Below are 21436 nucleotides of genomic sequence, written 5' to 3'. Positions count from 1 at the left end.
GGATCGGAAGGTGTAGAATCATTGTGGGTAGAGCTAAGGAACTGCAAGGGTAAAAAGACCCCAACTGGAAGTTATACACAGACCTCCGAACTGTAGTAAAGACATGGTTCACACATTACAACAGGAGATAGAAAATGTACGCAAAAAATGTAATGTTATGATAGTCTTGGGGGATTTCAATATGCCGGTAGATTAGGAAAATCAAGTTGGTGCTGAATCCCAAGAGAGAGAGTTTCTAGAATGCCTATGAGATGGCTTTTTAGAGAAGCCCCTGGTTGAGCCCACTAGAGGATTAGCTATTCTGGATTGGGTGTTGTGCAATGAGCTGTAATTGATTACAGAGCTAAAGGTAAAGGAACCCTTCGGGGCCAGCGATCATAATATGATATAATTCACCCTGCAATTTGAGGAGGAGAAGCTAAAGTCAGAAATATCAACATTACAGTGGAGTGAAGGGAATTACAGAGGCATGAGAGAGGAGTTAGCCAGAATTGAAGGGAACATTAGCAGGGATGACAGCAAAGTATCAATGGCTGGAATTTCTGGAAGCAATCTGGAAGGTGCAGGATATATATAACCCAACAAGAAATAAGTATTATAAAGGGAAAATGACACAACCTTGGCTATCAAGGGAAGTCAAAAAGCCAAAGAGAGGACATATAATAGAACAAAAATTAGTGGGAAGATAGAGGATTGGGAAGCTTTTAAAAACTAACAGAAAGCAACTAAAAAAGCCATTAAGAAGGAAAAGATAAAATACAAAGGTAAGCTAGCCAACAATATTAAAGAGGATACCAAAAGATTCTTCAGATACATGAGGTGTAAAAGAGAGGTGAGAGCAGATGTCAGACCGTTGGAAAATAATGCTGGAGGGGTAGTAATGGGGATCAAGGAAATGGCGGATGAAATGAATAATTATTTTGTAACAGTCTTCACTGTGGAAGGCCCTAGCAGTATGCCAGCAGTTCAAGAGTGTCAGGGGGCAGAATTGTGTAAAGTTGCCATTACTAGGCAGAAGGTTCTTCGGAAATTGAAAGGCCTGAAAGTAGCTAAGTCTCTAAGTCTCCTGGAGCAGAGAGTCTACACACCAGGGTTCTGAAAGAGGTGGCTGAAGAGATTGTAGATGCAGGAGGTAAAGAGTGGGAATAAAGGGAGTCTTTTCTCATAGGCTGCCAGTGACTAGAAGTGTTCCACAGTGGTCTGTGTTGGGACCACTTCTTTTTACATTACATGCCAATGATTTGGATGATGGGTTTTTGGCCAAATTTGCAGACGATATGAAGATAGGTAGAAGGGCTAATTTGCAGTTTGAATCAGTGGTGAGGAAGGCAGATGTGATGTTAGCATTCATTTTGAGAGAACTAGAACTTAAAAGCAAGGATGTAATGTTGAGACTTTATAAAGCATTGGTGAGACCTCACTTGGAGTGTTGTGAGCATTTTTCGGCTCCTTATCAAGGAAAGGATATGCTGACATTGGAAAGGGTTCAAAGGAGGTTCACAAAAATGATTCTGGAATTTAAAGGCTTGTCATATGAGGAGTGTGTCACAGTTCTGGGCTAACTGGAATTCAGGAGAATGAGGGGTAACCTCATTGAAACCTATTGAATGTTGAAAGACCTCAATAGAGTGGATGTGGAGATGGTGGGGGTGTCTAAAATGAGAGGATACAACCTCGGAATAGAGGGGCATCATTTTAGAACAGAAACGAGGAGGAATATCTTTAGTCAGAGAGAGGTGAATCTGCAAAATTCTTTGCCACAAGCAGCTGTAGAGTCCAAGTTATTAAGTGTATTTAATACAGACATTGATAGGCTCTTGAGTAGTCAGGGCATGAAGGGATATGGTGAGAAGGCAGGAGATTGAGGCTGGGAGGGAAAAATAAATCAGCCATGATGAAATGGCAGAGCAAACTTGATGGGCCAAATGGCTTAATTCTGCTCCTATATCTTATGGTCTTATGGTCTAAAATTTTATACACGCTATCAAACCTCTCCTCATCCGTCTCCACTCTAGGGAATAAAATCCTGAGAAATAAATTTGTTACTTGTTTTTTTTTTCATTTTTCCCTTTATTATTTAAAACATGTCTTTAAAAATTATTCCTTTGAATGTAGAAATGATAACAGCACAATTTGATTAATAGAACTGAGAGAGAAAAAATATTTTAATCATAGTGTCAATCCACCCACGAGCAAGCTGAATATAAATGAGAGAGGATGGCTGTCAGGGGAGGCGCTAGGCAGTATTTCAAGGAATTCAAAAAAAATTATATTCAAGAGAATTAAAGACAATTGCATTTAAATTAATTGGTAAAAGAAAGGGAAAGGAGATGATGATAAATAACTTAAGCCTGATGTTGAAGGCATCAAAAATTTCCTGACAAGAGTCTGATAGAGGAAGTAACCCCCACTGCAGTAAAACACTACTTGCATGGCTACAGACAATGCTGGAGGTGGTCATTAGGTGTGCTGGCATGAATACAATGGGCTGAAAGGCCTCCTAATTTGCAGTAAAATTTCTCCGATTCAATGCCTCCCAGAGCTGTTAAAAGTATTTCTATGTTCCAGAATCATAGGGTTATCCAAAACAAAAACAGCCTGACCATGCCAACCAAGTTCCATGCTGAGCTGGTCCCAAACCTCCATAAGACATAGGAGTAGAATTAGGCCACTCGGCCCATCCAGTCTTCTCCATCACTTGATCATGGTTGATCTATTATTCCTCTCAACCTCATTCTCATGCCTTCTCCCCATAACCTTTCACACCTTCACCAGTCAAGAACTTATCAATCTCTACTTTAAATATGCCCAATGACTTAGCCTCCACAATTGTCCAAGTAATGCTGTCAGCATAATCTAAGACCCCTACCCACCCCAGACATTCTCTCTTTTCCTTTCTCCTGTCGGGCAGATGATAGAATTGCCAGAGAAAAGGTACCACCTGATTCAAGCACAGTTTCCATCCCACTGTTATCAGACACTTGGATCGACCACTTGTATGACAAGATGGACCCTTGGCCTCACAATCAACGTCATTATGATCCTGCACTTTATCTGCATCCTTCAATGCATTTTTTCAGTAGCTTTTACACTCTATTCTACATTGTTATTGTTTGTGTTGGCATGTGGCCAAGTGGTTAAGGTGTTGGTCTAGTGATCTGAAGGTCGCTAGTTCGAGCCTTGGCTGAGGTAGCGTGTTGTGTCCTTGAACAAGGCACTTAACCACACATTGCTCTGCGACAACACCGGTGCCAAGCTGTATTGGCCCTAGTGCCCTTCCCTTGGACATCAGTGGTGTGGAGAGGGGAGACTTGCAGCATGGGCAAGTGCCGGTCTTCCATACAACCATGCGCCCTGGAAAACTTCCAAGGTGCAAATCCATGGTCTCACGAGACTAACGGATGCCTATAAAAAGATTGTTTTACCTTATATTAACACAATATATTGTGCAATGATTGAATCCGGATGAACAGCATGCAAGACAAATATTTCACTGTATCTTTGTACATGTGGCAATAATAAACCAGTACCAATATCATTTGTGAACGTTTGACTCGTACCTTTTCCCTAACCATGTAATTGTCTTTTAAATGTTATCATTGCCCCCCCCACCACTTCCACCACTTCCTCTGGCAGCTCAACCCACAACATTTTGTGTAAATAAGTTGGCCCTCAGGTCCCCTTTAAAGTTTCCCTCACTCACCTTAAATCTATGCACTATAAGATTTAAGCTCCTCAACTCCAGGAAAATGTCTGTATCTATTCACATTATCTACCCCTGCCTCACGAGTTTATAAGCCTCAGTGATGTCACACCTCAGCCTCCTGTGCTTCAGGGAAAAATCATTCCAGCCTGTTGAGTCTCTGCAACAAAGGACAGCAGCCTTCCTCAAAACTCTGCAACCAAGATAAGCAAGAGATTCTGCAGATGTTGGAAATCTTGAGCAACACACACAAAATACTGGAGGAACTCGTCATGCTGATGAAGGATCTCCACCCAAATATGTTTATTTTCCTCCATTGACTCTGCCTGACCTGCTGAGTTTCTCCTGCACAACAGTGTAGCTTATGTAAGCTCTCATAGGGCTTTAGTTTATCTGAGGAACAAGAACATTGATATACATGTGTCAAATAAAGCTAATCTTTTAAATTTTTTAACCACATTATCCTTGCCGAAATCCAGGGAAACTTATGTTACACAAAACATAATCTGTTCTTAAAATGCTGCTTGCTTTAACGTTAATTTTGGGCAAACTGAAGGAAAACAAATCACAAAACAGAGGGTAAACTCTACTTAGTTATCGTTGGCCATCTCTCAAAGTTCCATGAAGCTGGTCTATACACATCGATGTATAGTCCGCCATTTTACATATGCACGGTAGAGAGCATCGCTGCAAGATGCAGAAACTGCACTGTGCCAGACAGGAATGCTCTACAACAGTAGTCAAAACTGCCTAACGCATCACTGGCACCAGCCCAGCCTCAAGCAAGGACGTACAGTGCATACAGAGAGAAGCCAGAAAAGGGCCAATAACATCATGAAGGATCCCACACACTCTGAGCATGGACTGTCCCACTCCCATCATGAAGGAATCTACAATCGTTTGTACGTAGAATCCAAGCTATGACCACCAGGCTGTTGACAGAAAATGTAGACTGACAGTAAACACGGGGAACTGAGATCTTACCAGAGCATCAAACACTAGCTTGTCGTACGTGTTGTCATCCGAAAACTCCATCATGATGCTGAAAAGAGCATCCAGTGTATCCTGCAGGAACTGGAGACACAAGAGAGACATGGGTTCAGAGAGATGTTTTTCATAGTAACCTCTAGATCAGAGGTTCCCAAAATGGGGTCCACGGACCTCTAGGTTAATGGTAGGAGTCCATGGCATAAAAAAGGCTGGGAACCCCTGCTCTAGATTTAATGATTCACAAAACCCAGGCAAAAAGAATCCACATACATTATGAAAAATACTATTTTACAAATCTACAAAAGTATATTCACAATAATGTATCTTTTCTTTTGAGATTATAAACAGGAGTCACATGGGTATTTTTTTGGAGGGACAGAGGCAGGGGACATTACTGAATGGAATTTGAACTAGATATTATGCAAAGATTGCCTTGAATTTCTTGGCATAATCACCAACTCTGTGGAAGACTCAATGCCAAACAATGAACATTTTTCCAAATCTCTAGGAATGGAAGGGCTACCGTATGAGGAACGCCTGGCAGCTCGGGCTGTATTCCCTGGAGTTCAGGAGAATGAGGAGGAGATCTCATAGAAACATTCCGAATGTTAAAAGGCCTGAACAGAATAGGTATGGCAAAGTTAATTCCCATGGTAGGGGAGTCCAGGCCAAGAGAGCACACTTCAGGATTGAAGGAAGTCCATTTAGAACAGAGGTGCGGAGAAATTACTTTAGTCAGAGGGTGGTAAATCTGTGGAACTTGTTGCCACGAGCGGCTGTGGAGGCGAAGTCATTGAATGCATTTAAGGCAGAGATAGATAGGTTCTTGATTAGCCAGGGCATCAAAGGGTATGGGGGAGAAAGCAGGGGAGTGGGGATGACTGGAAGAATTGGATCAGCCCATGATTGAACGGCAGAGCAGACTCGATGGGCTGATTGGCCTACTTCTGCTCCTATATCTTATGATCTACAGATCAGCACAGGCCCTTCAGCCCACAATGTTGTGCCAAGCTCTTTAACCTCCTCCAAGATCTAACAAAGATCATCTGTCAGTGTAATTTCAAAGCTGAGCCACCATTGGGGAATTAGTTTCGAATAGACTGAAATTGTGCTACAGTATAATCGTCTAATCTCGATAATCAATTTCTACCTGTGAACACAACTCCTCGAAAGTGGCGTCACAGGTGAATAGGGTCGTAAAGAAAGCCCCCAATAAGAGGGAGAGGTTTAAATTGAAACAAGAGAAAACCCGCAGATGGTGAAAATTGGAGCAACACACACAAAATGCTGGAGGAACTCAGCAGGCCAGGCAGCATCTATGGAAAAGAGTACAGTCGACATTTCAGGCCGAAACCCTTCGGCAGGACTGGAGAAACGAAAGGCTGAGGAATTGATTCAAAAAGGGGGGTGGGGGTGGGGAGAGTGAACACAAGGCGATAGGTGAAACCTGGAGGGGGATGCAAACACTGGTTGGACTACTTGTGCAAGAAGGTTGGGGAACTGAACTAACTGAGGTGATTGGAGCCAGTGAGTCTGGAGGTGCAACCATGCAACCTTACAATGGTGGTACAGCCTAATAAAGTGGACACTGAGAGTATGTTCATTGTCTTCTGTTCTTGCCCTTCCACTTCAAGCTTCTACATTTTGTGCATTCAGCGACGCCCTTCTGCACACCACTGTTGTAGCATGTGATTATTTGAGTGACTGTCACTTTCCTGTCAACTTGAACCAGTCTGGACCTTCTCCTCTGACCTCCCTCATTAAAAAGATGTTTTTGCCCACAGGACTGCCACTCACTGGACGTTTTTTTTTGCACCATTCTCTGTAAACTCTAGAGACTGTTGTACATGAAAATGCCGGAGGATCAAGTTTCTGAGATATTCAAACCATCAGTCATCAGACTCCTGAACCAAAGGAGATAACTTCACTTGCCCCATCATTGAGATGTTCCCACAACCTACAGCTCACTTTCAAGGACTTTCGTCTCATGTCCTTGGTATTTATTGTTTTTTTATTTATTATTATCATTTCTTTATTTGTGTATTTGCATAGTTTGTTTTCTTTTGCACACTGGTTGAATGCTCAAGTTGGTGCAGTCTATCATTGATTCTGTAATGGTTATTATTCTATTATGGAATTATTGAGTATGCCCACAAGAAAATGAATCTCAGGGTTGTACATGATGACATATCTGTACTTCAATAATGAATTTACTTTGAACTTTGAACCCATCTGGCACCAACAACTATTCCACAATCAAAGTCACTTAGACCACATTTCTTCCTCATTGAGTTGCTGCCACAGGATTGGCTGACTTGATATTTGCAATAAGGGACAGGTGTACAGGTCACTAGTCATGTGGCCACTAAGTGTTTGTAAGTAACATTAGCTGGTTGACAGGATGAGTTCCGAGCCTTATAAGAGTTGGGCTGCAGGATAGGTGGAGTTATTGTCTCTGACGTGGGATGGTAGGCAGGTGAAGGTAGTAAGTCTGAGAGCATGAGTGAGTCAAGATCCCAGCTTCATCCTGCACACACCATCCATTTGGACTGCTTGCCGTTCAATGTTCACAGTAAATTTATTATGAAAGTACAAAGTCATAGTCATACTTTATTGATTGCAGGGGAAATTGGTTTTTGTTACAGTTGCACCATAAATAATAAATAGTAATATAACTATAAATAGTTAAATAGTAATATGTAAATTATTGCAGTAAATTATGAAATAAGTCCAGGACCAGCCTATCGGCTCAGGGTGTCTGACCCTCCAAGGGAGGAGTTGTAAAGTTTCATGGCCACAGGCAGGAATGACTTCCTATGACGCTCTGTGTTGCATCTCGGTGGAGTGAGTCTCTGGCTGAATGCACTCCTGTGCCCACCCAGTACATTATGTAGTGGATGGGAGACATTGTCCAAGATGGCATGCAACTTAGACAGCATCCTCTTTTCAGACACCACCGTCAGAGAGTCCAGTTCCATCCCCACAACATCACTGGCCTTACGTTAAGTCACTATATATTACCCTGAGATTCATTCACAGTAGAACAAAGAAATACAACAGAATCAATGAAAAACTACACACAAAGACTGACAATCAATGTGCAAAAGCAAATACAAATGTATAAATGCATATATACACACATACATACTGTACATACACACATACATACATAACACTGAGGACAGGAGTTGAAGTTTTCTCGGAAGCGAGTCCATAGTTTGTGGAATCAGGTCAGCGTTGAGGGGAGCGACATTATCTACACTGGCTCAGGAGCCTGACAGTTAACCCTAAACGTTTCTGAACCTGGTGGAGTGACACCTACACCCACTCCCTGATGCCTGGTACACAGTGTGAAGGGGAGTGGGCTCAGTGCATGGGCAGCAGCTGCAAACTGGCTATGCACCAGTCCACATAGGCCATTAGCAGCAAGAGAATTGCAACCCTGAGACCCAACGTATTCCCCTACTTCCAATTACAGGGGGAGAGGGCAACCTGATACAGAACCAACAAACTTATGAAAGGAAGCAACTTATTCCAAAGATACAGAGCACTATAACAGGAGTTTTGGCCCTCCGAGTTCTCATTGACCAGCAAGCTCTCATTTACGCTAATCTGACAGTCATTATTTTTATTATTATTTACTGATTTATTTTTCCTATATTATCATAAACTCCCCCCAAGTTCTACCACTCACCTACATACCAGGCCAATTAACTCACCTACCCACATGCCATTATGGTAAACACGAGAGATTCTGCAGATATTTGGAATCCAGAGTAAAACACACAAAATGCTGGAGGAGTTCAGCAAGATCTAATTCTAATCTTTTCTGCTGAGGTTAGGTGAGGACTTGAGGTCATTATGGTTTAGGGGGAACTTCACTCAGAGAATGGTTTGAGTGTGGAATGAGGTGCCAGAGGAAACAGTGGATGCCAGTTCACTTACAAAAATTTTCATACATACAGTACAGTAACTGGCTCTTCCGGCCCAACAGGCCTAAAGTCCCAAATACACCTAAGTGATCAATTATCCAGGGTGGCGGGGTGGAGATACGTCTCTACCAAAGGAGGTGTAAGGCGCTCGTTCTCCTCCGCTAGACTGGGGGTCACCCTTAGGCAAGGTGTAGCACTCGCTTAGCCACCCAATCAGGGTCACATGAAGCCATGGGGGCAGATGGTAGTATGAGCAGTTACTGCAGATCACAAGTCCTGGTTATGTGACCACTGACACCAGGCAGACTATCTCTGAAGAGTATTGATGATGGCTGAGGTCACCCATCTTGTAAAGGCACTGCCCAGAAGGCGGCAATGGCAAACCACTTCTGTAGAAATATTTGTTATGAACAATCATGGTCAAAATTATGATCACTCATACCATGGCACAAGTTGAATGAATGACAAATTAACCTAGAGTATAAATCAATATGTCTTTTGAATATGGTAAGAAACCTGAGCCTCTTGAGGCAATGCATGTGGTCCGGGAGCAAATGTACAAACTCCTTACAGACAGTGGCAGGCATTGAACCCGGGTTATAGTTATGCTATAGTTCAAGTGAAGGTCAATGCATTAGTCAGAACAGCTCAGCACAGACTAGATGGGCCAATGGGCTGTTTCTGTGCTTTATGAATCTATGACGCTAACAAATACAGTGTTGGTAGGCTTGGTACAGAATTGAACACAGCTAGTGGTTTGGATGAGTTATGGCTCACTGAAAGGTACATACAAGGAAGAGGAGCATATCTCACCCATAATTATCCTGTGAAGAATTGATGCAGACATAGAAAAAAGACCTTTGAATGCTAAGAGTGAGTCATTTAGACCAAAGACATTTGGTCTATCAATGAAGAATGGCTGGTTCCTTTCTCCACTAATGTCCCTAAAATTAATTAGATTGTGGCATTACAGTCTCTCTATTAATACTGTCTGTCCAATAGCAATTCAAAACACTGCAGGTTATCATTTACCAGTGAATCATTTTGGATTATGCTGTAAGTACTGAATTCTAATTAAGTTGATGGAAATTACAAATGGGACAAAAAAATCTGAATTTCATCGCTGTCATCCTCTTAGCTGGAATGAAAGAATTCAGTACTGCAAATAACACTGAAATGTTTCTTCTGAGAGCTCCTAGTTAATGCTTTTCTACATAGGCATTAATCAAGTCAACTCAAGTCAAGTCACTTTTTATCGTCATTTCGACTATAACTGCTGGTACAGTACACAGTAAAAACGAGACAATGTTTTTCAGGACCATGGTGCTACATGAACAATACAAAAACTACACTGAACTACGTAAAACAACACAAAACTACACTAGACTACAGACCTACCCAGGACTGTATAAAGTGCACAAAACAGTGCAGGCATTACAATAAATAATAAACAAGACAATTTGCACAGTAGAGGGCAGTAGGTTGGTGTCAGTCCAGGCTCTGCGTATTGAGGAGTCTGATGGTTTGGGGGAAGAAACTGTTATATGGCCTGGTCGTGAGAGCCCGAATACTTCGGTGCCTTTTGCCAGATGGGAGGAGGGAGAAGAGTTTGTATGAGGGGTGCGTGGGGTCCTTGATAATGCTTTACGGATGCAGGGTGTGGTGTAAATTTCCCCCGGGATTAATAAAGTATGACTATGACTATGACTATGAAATGTCTCTAATGGCAGGAAGAGAGACCCCGATGATCTTCTCAGCTGACCTCACTATCCATTTCAGGGTCTTGAGATCCGAGATGGTGCAATTTCCGAACCAGGCAGGGATGCAGCTGCTCAGGATGCTCTCAATACAACCTCTGTAGAATGTGGTGAGGATGGGGGGGTGGGAGATGGACTTTTCTCAGACTTCGCAGGAAGTAGAGACGCCACTGGGCTTTCTTTGTTATGGAGCTGGTGTTGAGGGACCAGGTGAGATTCTCTGCCAGGTGAACACCAAGAAATTTGGTGCTCTTAACGATCTCTGCGGAGGAGTCGTCGATGTTCAGCAGAGAGTGGTTGTTCCGTGTCCTCCTGAAGTCAATAACCTTCTCTTTGGTTGTGTTCACATTCAGAGACAGGTTGTTGGCTCTGCACCAGTCTCTTAGCTGCTGCACCTCCTCTCTGTTTGCTGACTCATCATTCTTGCTGATGAGACCCACCACGGTCATGTTACGATCGTGTTCACGATCATTATCACAAAGAACATTTATTTATTTATTGAGATACACAATGGAGTAGGCCCTTCTGGCCCTTCGAGCCATGCCCAGCCTCGGGTGATTAACCCTAGCCTAATCACGGGACAATTTACAAATAGTAATTAACGGTACATCTTCGAACTGTGGGAGAAACCCTACAAGTTCATTGGGGTGAATGTATAAACTCCTTACAGGTAATGGGGGGGGGGGAAGGGGGGAATGAACCCAGGTCGCTGGTATTGTAGAGCGTTGTGCTAACCACTATGCAACTGTGTCACTCCCAAATATACATTGGGTCACACAGAAATAATTTGGAGGCCTTCAGAGAGATTGAAGATCCAAACCCAACTATTCAAGAACAGTTTCTTTATCTCCACTATAAGATTTCTAAAGAGTTCCTTAAACTGCAAACACTATCTCATTATTTTTTTTTCATTTTGTAACAATTGGTAAAAACTTTCCTTTCAAGTTATTTAACCACTTCTGTAATTTTTAGTAATTTTATATCTTTGCATTGTAATGCTGCCACAAAATAATGAAAGTTACAACTCATATGTCAATGATAATAATACTGGTTCTGATCCTTCTTGGCATTAATAATTCATAATGAGTATAAACCTTGGGAAATCCGAATTGAAGAGGCAGTTGAGTATAAGAAAGCAAACACCAGAGGCTGGTAGAGCAGTGCCAGAGACAAGGGTGTAGGGCAGAATGCGAGCCTATAGAGGTGGGCTGTAGAGGTTTTGCTGGCTGCTCATTCTGCAGAACCTACTCTCTGCTTGGCATTATGGGGGCTGCAAAGAAAAGAACCATCGGGACCAGCAGAGAGGCTGCTGAGTGAGCTTCCTGATGGCTATGGATGTGACCCGAGGACCAGTGCTGCTGGGAGACAAGCCGGGGCCTGACCGACCCTGGCTGGGTCACCTGGGCGAGAGTGTCTGACCTTGAAAGACCTGAAACACCCGATGATCTCAGGTTAAGCCACTGGCGACAGGGTCCCGCGAATCCTCGGATTTATTTCAACATCATAATTACAGCAGAATTTGACACTGCCCTGGAGCTTAGCAGAAACATTCAGCAATCATTATCTTATTGTTAAGTGTGTTTAGTTTTCTGGGCATCTTTGATACCAATGCACAGCTGTTCTATAAGATGGTCATAGACTCAGAGAGTTATGCAGCCCACACTTGGCCATGCTGGCCATGAGCGAATGGACAGGGCTAATCCCTTCTGCCAGCACTTAGCCCATATCTATCTAAACTTTTCCTGTACATATACATATCCAAATGTCTTATCAATGTTGCAATTGTACCCGCTACTACAGATTCCCCTGATGGCTCATTTCATACATCCACCACCCTATGTGGGAAAAAAAGCGTGCTCCTCGGATCAATTTTATATCTGTCCCCTCCTGTCTTCAAACTGGCAGGTGATGTGGTGAAATTAGCCAACATTGTTTCCTAGAAATGCTCACAGAGAAATGAACAGAGCTGAGCACTGCTGTCTGAGATGATTCTTTCTCATAATCCAATAACAGTTATTACCCTTAAACCACCAGACTCCTGAACCATGGTAGATAACTTCACTCACCCCAACTGATTCCACAACCTACAAACTCATTTTCAAGGACTCCACAGCCCACGTTCTCAATATTATTTATTTATCGATCAATCTATTATTTATTTATTGTACTGTATTTACACAGTTTGTCTCCTATATATTGGTTGTTTGTTAGCCTTCGCCTGTATGCAGTTTGTGTCCACCCAGTTCATGCTCTCTTCTCGCTGCTGCCATCAGGAACAACTTACAGGAGCTTCAGGACCCATACCAGCAGGTTCAGGAACTGTTACTACTGCCGAAACATCAGGCCCTTGAACGACAGAGGATAACTTCACTCAACCTCACTCGCCCCATCACTGAAATGTTCCCACAACAAACACTTTTAAGAACTCTTCGCCACGTGTTCTTGAGATTTATTGCTTATTTATTTATTTATTATTATTTATTTCTTTTTGTAATTGCACAGTTTGTTGTCTTCCGCACTCTGAATGAAGACCCTAGTCTTTCATTGATTTTATGGTGATTGTTCTATAGATTTATTGAGTATGCCTGCAAGAAAATGATTCTCAGGGTTGTATATGGTGACATATATGTACTTTCACAATAAATTTACTTTGACATTTGAACTTCATCGATTCTATTATATTTCATTGTTCTACTGTGAATACCCGCAAGGAAATGAATCTCAGGGTTGTACACGGTGACATGTATGTATTTTGATAATACATTGACTTTGAACTCCGAATGAAAGGAATAACCAAGTGGATGTAAATTCTTCCACAGTTTGTTCCATTGAAGTGCAGAATCTAATACATTTCACGTCAATCCATTTGAAGTGATCTAGCATGTAATGAGGAGCTATGAATCTCATTCTCACTGTGTACTCCTTCAAAACCTTGTATGCATTTTCTTTTTCTCCAGAGGGATTGAAGATCTACACTCAACAATTCAGGCACAGTTTCTTCTCCTCCACCATCAGATTTCTGAAGAGTCCAAAAACCCCATTAACACTCATTATTTCCTTCATTTTCCCTCCTTCTTTATTTTGTAATTTTTTTTTGTATTTGCATTCATTTTTCGAGCAAATTGTGTTTCCTTTTCTTTTCATTTACTTAATTACTTCATGGATTTTTTAGAAATTCTATACCTTTGCACTGTACTGCTGTGACAAAATAACAAAAAGAAATTCACGACACACACGCCAGTGATAATAGATCTGATTCTGATCCTGTTCTGCATTAGTAATTCGAAAGGAGTATAACTACAGTATTGCAGAATTTGCCACTGCCCTGTAGCTTAGCAGAAACAATCAGGAATCATTATCTTATTGTTAAATGTGTTTTGTTTTCTGTGTCTTTCAGAGACAAGGAATCAAGAACAAACAGGCAGAGGTTTTAGGTGAAAGAGAAGAAATTTAATAGTTCAAAGTAAATTTATTATCAAAGTACATATATGTACAAAGAAGAAGTATTCTAATGGCAGGATGACACAACAGTGGCTAACAAGAGAACTCAAAGCCAACACAAAAGCCAAAGAGAGGGAATATAATCGAGCAAAAATTAATGGGAAGTTGGAAGATTGGAAGCTTTTGAAAACCAACAGAATAAGCTCACCAAAATATTAAAGAGGATACCAAAAGTTTCTTTCGATACATAAAGTGTAAAAGAGGTGAGAATCGATATCAGACCACTGGAAAATTATGCTGGAGAGGTAGCAATGGGGGACAAAGAAACAGCGGATAAACTGAATAAGTATTTTGCCTCAGCCTTCACTACGGAAGACACTGGCAGTACGCTGGAAGTTCGAGACAATCAAGGGCCAGAAGTGAGTGAAGTTACCATTACTAGGGAGAAGGTGGTTGGGAAACTGAAAGTTCTGTAGGTAGATAAGTCACCTGGACCAAATGGGCTACACCCCAGAGTTCTGAAAGAGGGGGCTGAAGAGATTGTAGAGGCTTTAGTAACGATCTTTCAAGAATCACTAGATTCTGAAATGGTTCCGGAGGACTGGAAAATTGCAGATGTTACTCTACACTTCAAGGAGGGAGAGATGTAGGGGAGAGATGGAGCACAAGCTGGCAGGTAATAGATGAATCTGGGTGAGAGGGTGTTTAGTTGGTGGGGGGGGAGGAGGAGGTTAAGAAGGACGATAGGTGGATAGGGGAAGGGGATGAAAAGGAATCATGTGAGAAGCTAGGAGGCAAGGAACCAATGTTTGCACTATCAGCACTCACGCCCAGCTCAGAAGGCCTTGAGCCTTCTTCAGTGAACTGAAGCCAGGTTTCTGGGTAAAAGTCCCCCAGAAAACCCAGGAAGAGATCATTGAGTCTGAAGAATCAATGTTGTCAGTGTTCGTGTGGAAGGAGGTGATATCCCTGGTAAGGGGATAAAGGTAGATTGATGAGGGAGGAGATTTTTCTTTATATTCTGGCTTTTGCCCTCCTCTTTTCCAGTCCTGGTACGGTAACATAGTGGTTAGCACAATGCCTTACAGTACAGGTGACCTGAGTTCAATTCCCATCACTGCGGCCTGTCAGGAGCCTGTACTTTCTCCCCATGACCACGTGGGTTTCCTCTGGGTGGTCCATTTTCCTCCCACAATCCAAAGACGTACCGGTTGGTGGGTTAATTGGTCATTTTATATTGTCCCATAATTAGGCTAGCATTAAATCGGAGGATTGCTGGGTGGCGTGGCTCGAAGGGCTGGAAAAGTGTTATACCTCAATAAATAAAGTGTTTTGGCCAAAAGCCTCGGCCTCCTGAGTTCCTCCAGCACTTTGTGCCTGTGTCGATCCAGATTTCCAGCATCTGCAGAATCTCTTGTGTCCCCAAACCATTTGGTTCATTATCACAAACACGAGAATGCATGCATATTGCGTGTGTTGCTTTGGTTCCACTATCGTCAACAATGGGGCGGAGTGAGGACAAACGACAGCTGAGGCTCAGACGTGCACGCCTGCCCGTCATGAATTCATTTCACTGCCTCGCCACAGTCCAAATGGTCCTTACTTCCACTGGAACAATTTTTGTAAATCTTTCCTTTTGTAAGTTGTTTGAAACAGGAGCAGCCGGAGCACCACGTGGCCACGGGGAAAATGTACAAACTGTGAACTGAACCCAGATCTTACAGCCAGCTCTGGAGGGCGACTGTGCAAACTGCTATGATACCATGCTACCCGTGACAATGGCATGGAAGTCACGCAAATGCACCCCGCTGCACAACCTCTTCTAATAAACAGAACCACTGATGGTGATAAAGATCACGAGGCGACATAGGTTTGGGGCTGTGGTCAGGATCAAACACTCAAGCCTCTGATTTAAAGGTAAAGATAAGCATTTAAAGGTATCCGCCCAGCCACAACCGCAAGAAGGTTTGAGGTCCTCATTAACATACACAAAATGTGAGAGGAACTCAATTAGGTCAGCCATCATCGAAGGAAAGGATTCAGATATCTTCATTCATAAAAAGGTACAGTACAGAAACAGGCTCTTCAGCCCATCTAATCATACCAACCCATTTAAACTGCCTGCTCCCATTGACCTGCCCTCCATACTCCCACCATCCATCTACCTATACAAATTTCTTTTTAACATTGAAATCAAGCTGACATGCACCACTTGTGCTGGCAGCTCATTCCACACTCTCTCGGCCCTCTGAGTGAAGAAGTTTTCCCTCACGTTCCCCTTAAACTTTTCACCTTTCACCCTTAATCCATGGCCTCCGGTTGTGGTTCCACCCAACGTCAGTGGGAAAAGCCTGCTTGTGTTTACCATATCTCAGACATCCCACCTCTCCCGGAAGTTCCGGGAGTCTCCCGCATATTGATAGCAGCTCTCTGACGCCTGGAAATTATATGCAATATCCCAGAAATCGATTTTTTGGAGAGGGAGAGGGGAAGCATCCTGATTGGTCGCTCTTCGTGTTCAGTAGACCTATCAGCTTTCTCTGTGGGCGGGCTTTACAGTCGACCTCAAAAATAATGACAGTGTTGCTCGCTGCACTGTTTGCAACAGTGACTTTTCTATTGCCTGTTGTGGGTTAAAATGTAAAAGACATATTGAGGTGAGTTTAACAGGTGTCATTTCATTCATTAGCATAGCTAACGTTATTTAAACTTGCTGGCTAGCTGCTAAGCAGCTACTCTACTGAGTAGCTATCCTATGTGATGAGGCCAAACTCCCTGTAGACTTGCTTAAAGTTGTAATAGAATAAACATGATAATATAATATAAGTACATATTTTAATGTCACATTTTCTGCATATACCCAACTTGGTTTACAGATTAGACAAAATCACTAAACAAAGTATTACATACACCCTTGGAGGTTGACCAGGGTGGGGGGGGGTGATATGGGGATATGGGGTTGTGGGAGGTGGTGGTGCTACCTCCCTGAAATGAGTTTTTGCAGGGTGGGATGTCTGATATCTATACCTGTCTTACGATCACAGAGAATGCAGCTATTTGTGCAAATTGTATTCTGGATAAAATAAATGAGAACTCCCGATCTCCTCCCATGCTAGACTATTGTAAAGGATTCAATAACCTTCCAAAACTCACATTCATTATTTTGTTTTTGAAGGGAAACACATTGGCAGATGGTGGGGAGAATGCCAAATCCTGCCTGCAAACTGCTTCAGAAGCAAGTGCCTACCAGATGAGGCCATTTTGTAAGTTCTGGCCAACTCCAGCTGATGCCGGAGTTAACTCACAGAATGCTGATCAGCATTTTAGTGGGCTGTCTCGCCTCATCAGCTGCATCACTGTTCACTCTTCGGCGCACAGGGCAGGTAAATGTGTCCTTGAGTCTCCAGCAGCGAAAATAAATGCCAACTTTCCAACTGAGTGGACTGCAAAATATCTTGTGCTAATTGGAGACTAATCGCATCAAAGCAAGAGGTATTCTTAGGAAGCCTGTTGGGCTTGAAAAATCACCATTGTCACGTGGACCTCAGCTTAAGTCACCATGAAGGGAGGAACTCGTCCTTGGTTCTCTATCTCCGCAGACGTGGCCTCTGCAACTTTAGTGGAAACATTTAAACATTAACTTTATTTGTCATGTGTACATTGAAACATAGCGTGAAATACGTTGATTGCATCAATGGACCAACACCGTCCAAGGACATGCTGAGAGCAGCCTGCAACTTACGAATGCTTCTGGCACTAACACAACATGCCCACAACCTACGAATGCCTTAACCCGTACGCCTCTGGAGCGTGGGAGGAAACCGGAGCACCCAGAGGAACTCCATCCGGGGAGAACATACAAGCTCCTTGCAGACAGCGGCAGAAACTGAACCTTGATCACTGGCACTGTAAATCATTACGTCAATTAGCTAAGATAGACTGGCAAATGACACTTAAAGGATTGACAGTGGATATGCAATGGCAAGCATTTAAAGGTTGCATGGATGAACTACAACAATTGTTCATCCCAGTTTGGCAAAAGAATAAATCAAGGAAGGTAGTGCACCCGTGGCTGACAAGAGAAATTAGGGATAGTATCAATTCCAAAGAAGAAGCATACAAATTAGCCAGAGAAAGTGGCTCACTTGAGGACTGGGAGAAATTCAGAGTTCAGCAGAGGAGGACAAAGGGCTTAATTAGGAAGGGGAAAAAAGATTATGAGAGAAAACTGGCAGGGAACATAAAAATTGACTGTAAAAGCTTTTACAGATATGTAAAAAGGAAAAGACTGGTAAAGACAAATGTAGGTCCCCTGCAGACAGAAACAGGTGAATTGATTATGAGGAGCAAGGACATGGCAGACCAATTGAATAATTACTTTGGTTCTGTCTTCACTAAGGAGGACATGAATAATCTTCCAGAAATAGTAGGGGACAGAGGGTCCAGTGAGATGGAGGAACTGAGCGAAATACATGTTAGTAGGGAAGTGGTGTTAGGTAAATTGAAGGGATTGAAGGCAGATAAATCCCCAGGGCCAGATGGTCTGCATCCCAGAGTGCTTAAGGAAGTAGCCCAAGAAATAGTGGATGCATTAGTGATAATTTTTCAAAACTCGTTAGATTCTGGACTAGTTCCTGAGGATTGGAGGGTGGCTAATGTAACTCCACTTTTTAAAAAAGGAGGGAGAGAGAAACCGGGGAATTATAGACCGGTTAGCCTAACGTCGGTGGTGGGGAAACTGCTGGAGTCAGTTATCAAGGATGTGATAACAGCACATTTGGAAAGCGGTGAAATGATCGGACAAAGTCAGCATGGATTTGTGAAAGGAAAATCATGTCTGACGAATCTCATAGAATTTTTTGAGGATGTAACTAGTAGAGTGGATAGGGGAGAACCTGTGGATGTGGTATATTTGGATTTTCAGAAGGCTTTTGACAAGGTCCCACACAGGAGATTAGTGTGCAAACTTAAAGCACACGGTATTGGGGGTAAGGTATTGGTGTGGGTGGAGAGTTGGTTAGAAGACAGGAAGCAAAGAGTGGGAATAAACGGGACCTTTTCAGAATGGCAGGCGGTGACTAGTGGGGTACCGCAAGGCTCAGTGCTGGGACCCCAGTTGTTTACAATACATATTAATGACTTGGATGAGGGAATTAAATGCAGCATCTCCAAGTTTGCGGATGACACGAAGCTGGGGGGCAGTGTTAGCTGTGAGGAGGATGCTAAGAGGATGCAGGGTGAGTTGGATAGGTTGGGTGAGTGGGCAAATTCATGGCAGATGCAATTTAATGTGGATAAATGTGAAGTTATCCACTTTGGTGGCAAAAATAGGAAAACAGATTATTATCTGAATGGTGGCCGATTAGGAAAAGGGGAGGTGCAACGAGACCTGGGTGTCATTATACACCAGTCATTGAAAGTGGGCATGAAGGTACGGCAGGCGGTGAAAAAGGCGAATGGTATGCTGGCATTTATAGCGAGAGGATTCGAGTACAGGAGCAGGGAGGTACTACTGCAGTTGTATAAGGCCTTGGTGAGACCACACCTGGAGTATTGTGTGCAGTTTTGGTCCCCTAATCTGAGGAAAGACATCCTTGCCATAGAGGGAGTACAAAGAAGGTTCACCAGATTGATTCCTGGGATGGCAGGACTTTCATATGAAGAAAGACTGGATGAACTGGGCTTGTACTCATTGGAATTTAGAAGATTGAGGGGGATCTGATTGAAATGTATAAGATCCTAAAGGGATTGGACAGGCTAGATGCAGGAAGATTGTTCCCGATGTTGGGGAAGTCCAGAACGAGGGGCCACAGTTTGAGGATAGAGGGGAAGCCTTTTAGGACCGAGATTAGGAAAAACCTCTTCACACAGAGAGTGGTGAATCTGTGGAATTCTCTGCCACAGGAAGCAGTTGAGGCCAGTTCATTGGCTATATTTAAGAGGGAGTTAGATATGGCCCTTGTGGCTATGGGGGTCAGGGGGTATGGAGGGAAGGCTGGGGCGGGGTTCTGAGTTGGATGATTAGCCATGATCATAATAAATGGCGGTGCAGGCTCGAAGGGCCGAATGGCCTACTCCTGCACCTATTTCCTATGTTTCTATGTTTCAACCACGATGCTATTATGACACCTGTGTGCTTAAGTATATCTGCTGATTACCTACACTTGCACGCGTAATGGCCTTACAAAGTCATGCAGTACAGAATCAGCCATAAGACCATAAGAAATAGGAGCAGAATTAGGCCATTTAGCCCATCAAGTCTGCCCCACCATTTGATCATGGCTGATTTATTATCTCTTTCAACTCCATTATTCAACCTTCTCTCTGAAATCTTTGACACCGTCAGTAATCAAGGATCTATCAGCCTCAAAGTCAGGTTTATAGTTATCAGTGTATGTCGTGAAATTTGCCGTCTTTGCAGCTGCATACAGTGTAATGCATAATAATAGAAAAACAATTATGATTACGGTAACTATATATACTACATATTAAGTAGATAAATTTAAAAAGTAGTGCAAAAAGTAGTGATATGGTGCTCATGGGTTCAATGTTCATTCCAAAATCTGATAGCGGAGGAGAAAAAGCTGTTCTTGAATCACTGAGTGTGTGCCTTCAAGCTCCTGTACCTTCTTCCTAATGGCAGCAATGAGATCAGGGCATGTCCTGGGTGATGAGGGCCCTTCATGATGGATGCCACCTTTTTGAGGCATTGCTCCTTGAAGATGTCCTGGATGCTATGGAGGCTAGTGCCCATGATGGAGCTGACTAAGTTTACAACTTTCTGCAGATTATTTCAGTCCTGTGCAGTATCCTCCCCTCCTCCCAGACCGGATAGAGATGCAGCCAGTTAGAATGCTCTCCACTGTACATCTGTAGAAATTTACGAGTGTTTTTGGTGACATACCAAATCTCCTCAAAGTCCCAGTGAAACTCCTAATTTCCTTGTAGCTGCATCAATATGTTGAGTCCAGGTTAGATCCTCAGGGAAATTTGAAAGAGCTCACCCAGGAGCTTGAAATTACTCACTCTTTTCAATTCTGGTCCCTCTATGAGGATTAATATGTGTTCCCTTATCTTACCCTATCTGAAGTCCACAATCAGGTTATATTTGCTGTAAATATACCCAAATGACTTAGCCTGCACAGTGTCTGTGATAATGAATTCCACAAATTCACCACTCTCTGGCTGAAGAAATTCCTACTCACGTCTGTTCTAAATGAACATCCTTCTGCTCTGAGATAGTGCCCTCTGGTCCTAGACTCCCCCATCATAAGAAACATCCGATGTTAACTCTAACCAGACCTGTTAAAGGGTTATTGAAGACGAGCAATTCATAAATAAATAAAGACCTAAGCTATATTTACTATTTATCTTGCAATTTTCTCTGCTTATACTTTTCCAGAGATTTTTTTTCTTTCCGCTGCACTGGCAACATAGCCAAGAAAGCTCACCAGTGCCTCTACTTCTTCAGGAGGCGTAGGAAAAATAGAACTTTGCTCGTTGATCCTCACCAACAGAAAGAATCCTGAACAGATGTATCATGGCTGGTTGTGGCAACTGCTGTGCCCGAGACCACGAGAAACCGCAGAGAGTTGTGGACGCAGTTCAGCACA

The 21436-nt window shown here is 42.8% G+C and overlaps 1 protein-coding gene across 1 annotated transcript in view; it reads right to left on the bottom strand.

The window, feature by feature from the left end:
* The window catches only part of LOC140196859 (dedicator of cytokinesis protein 2-like), a 1243024-nt gene that overhangs the window by 882094 nt on the left and 339494 nt on the right, over positions 1-21436 (bottom strand). The window contains exon 20 of the mRNA XM_072256747.1: positions 4688-4777. Within this exon, the coding sequence (XP_072112848.1) occupies positions 4688-4777 (90 nt within the window). The remainder of the gene's footprint in view (positions 1-4687; positions 4778-21436) is intronic.

Source organism: Mobula birostris, chromosome 4 (assembly GCF_030028105.1).
Source record: "Mobula birostris isolate sMobBir1 chromosome 4, sMobBir1.hap1, whole genome shotgun sequence".
NCBI classification, from domain to species: Eukaryota; Metazoa; Chordata; class Chondrichthyes; order Myliobatiformes; family Myliobatidae; genus Mobula; species Mobula birostris.
The sequence above is the reverse complement of the archived record's forward strand: the minus strand, read 5'-3'. Positions and strand labels throughout refer to the sequence as shown.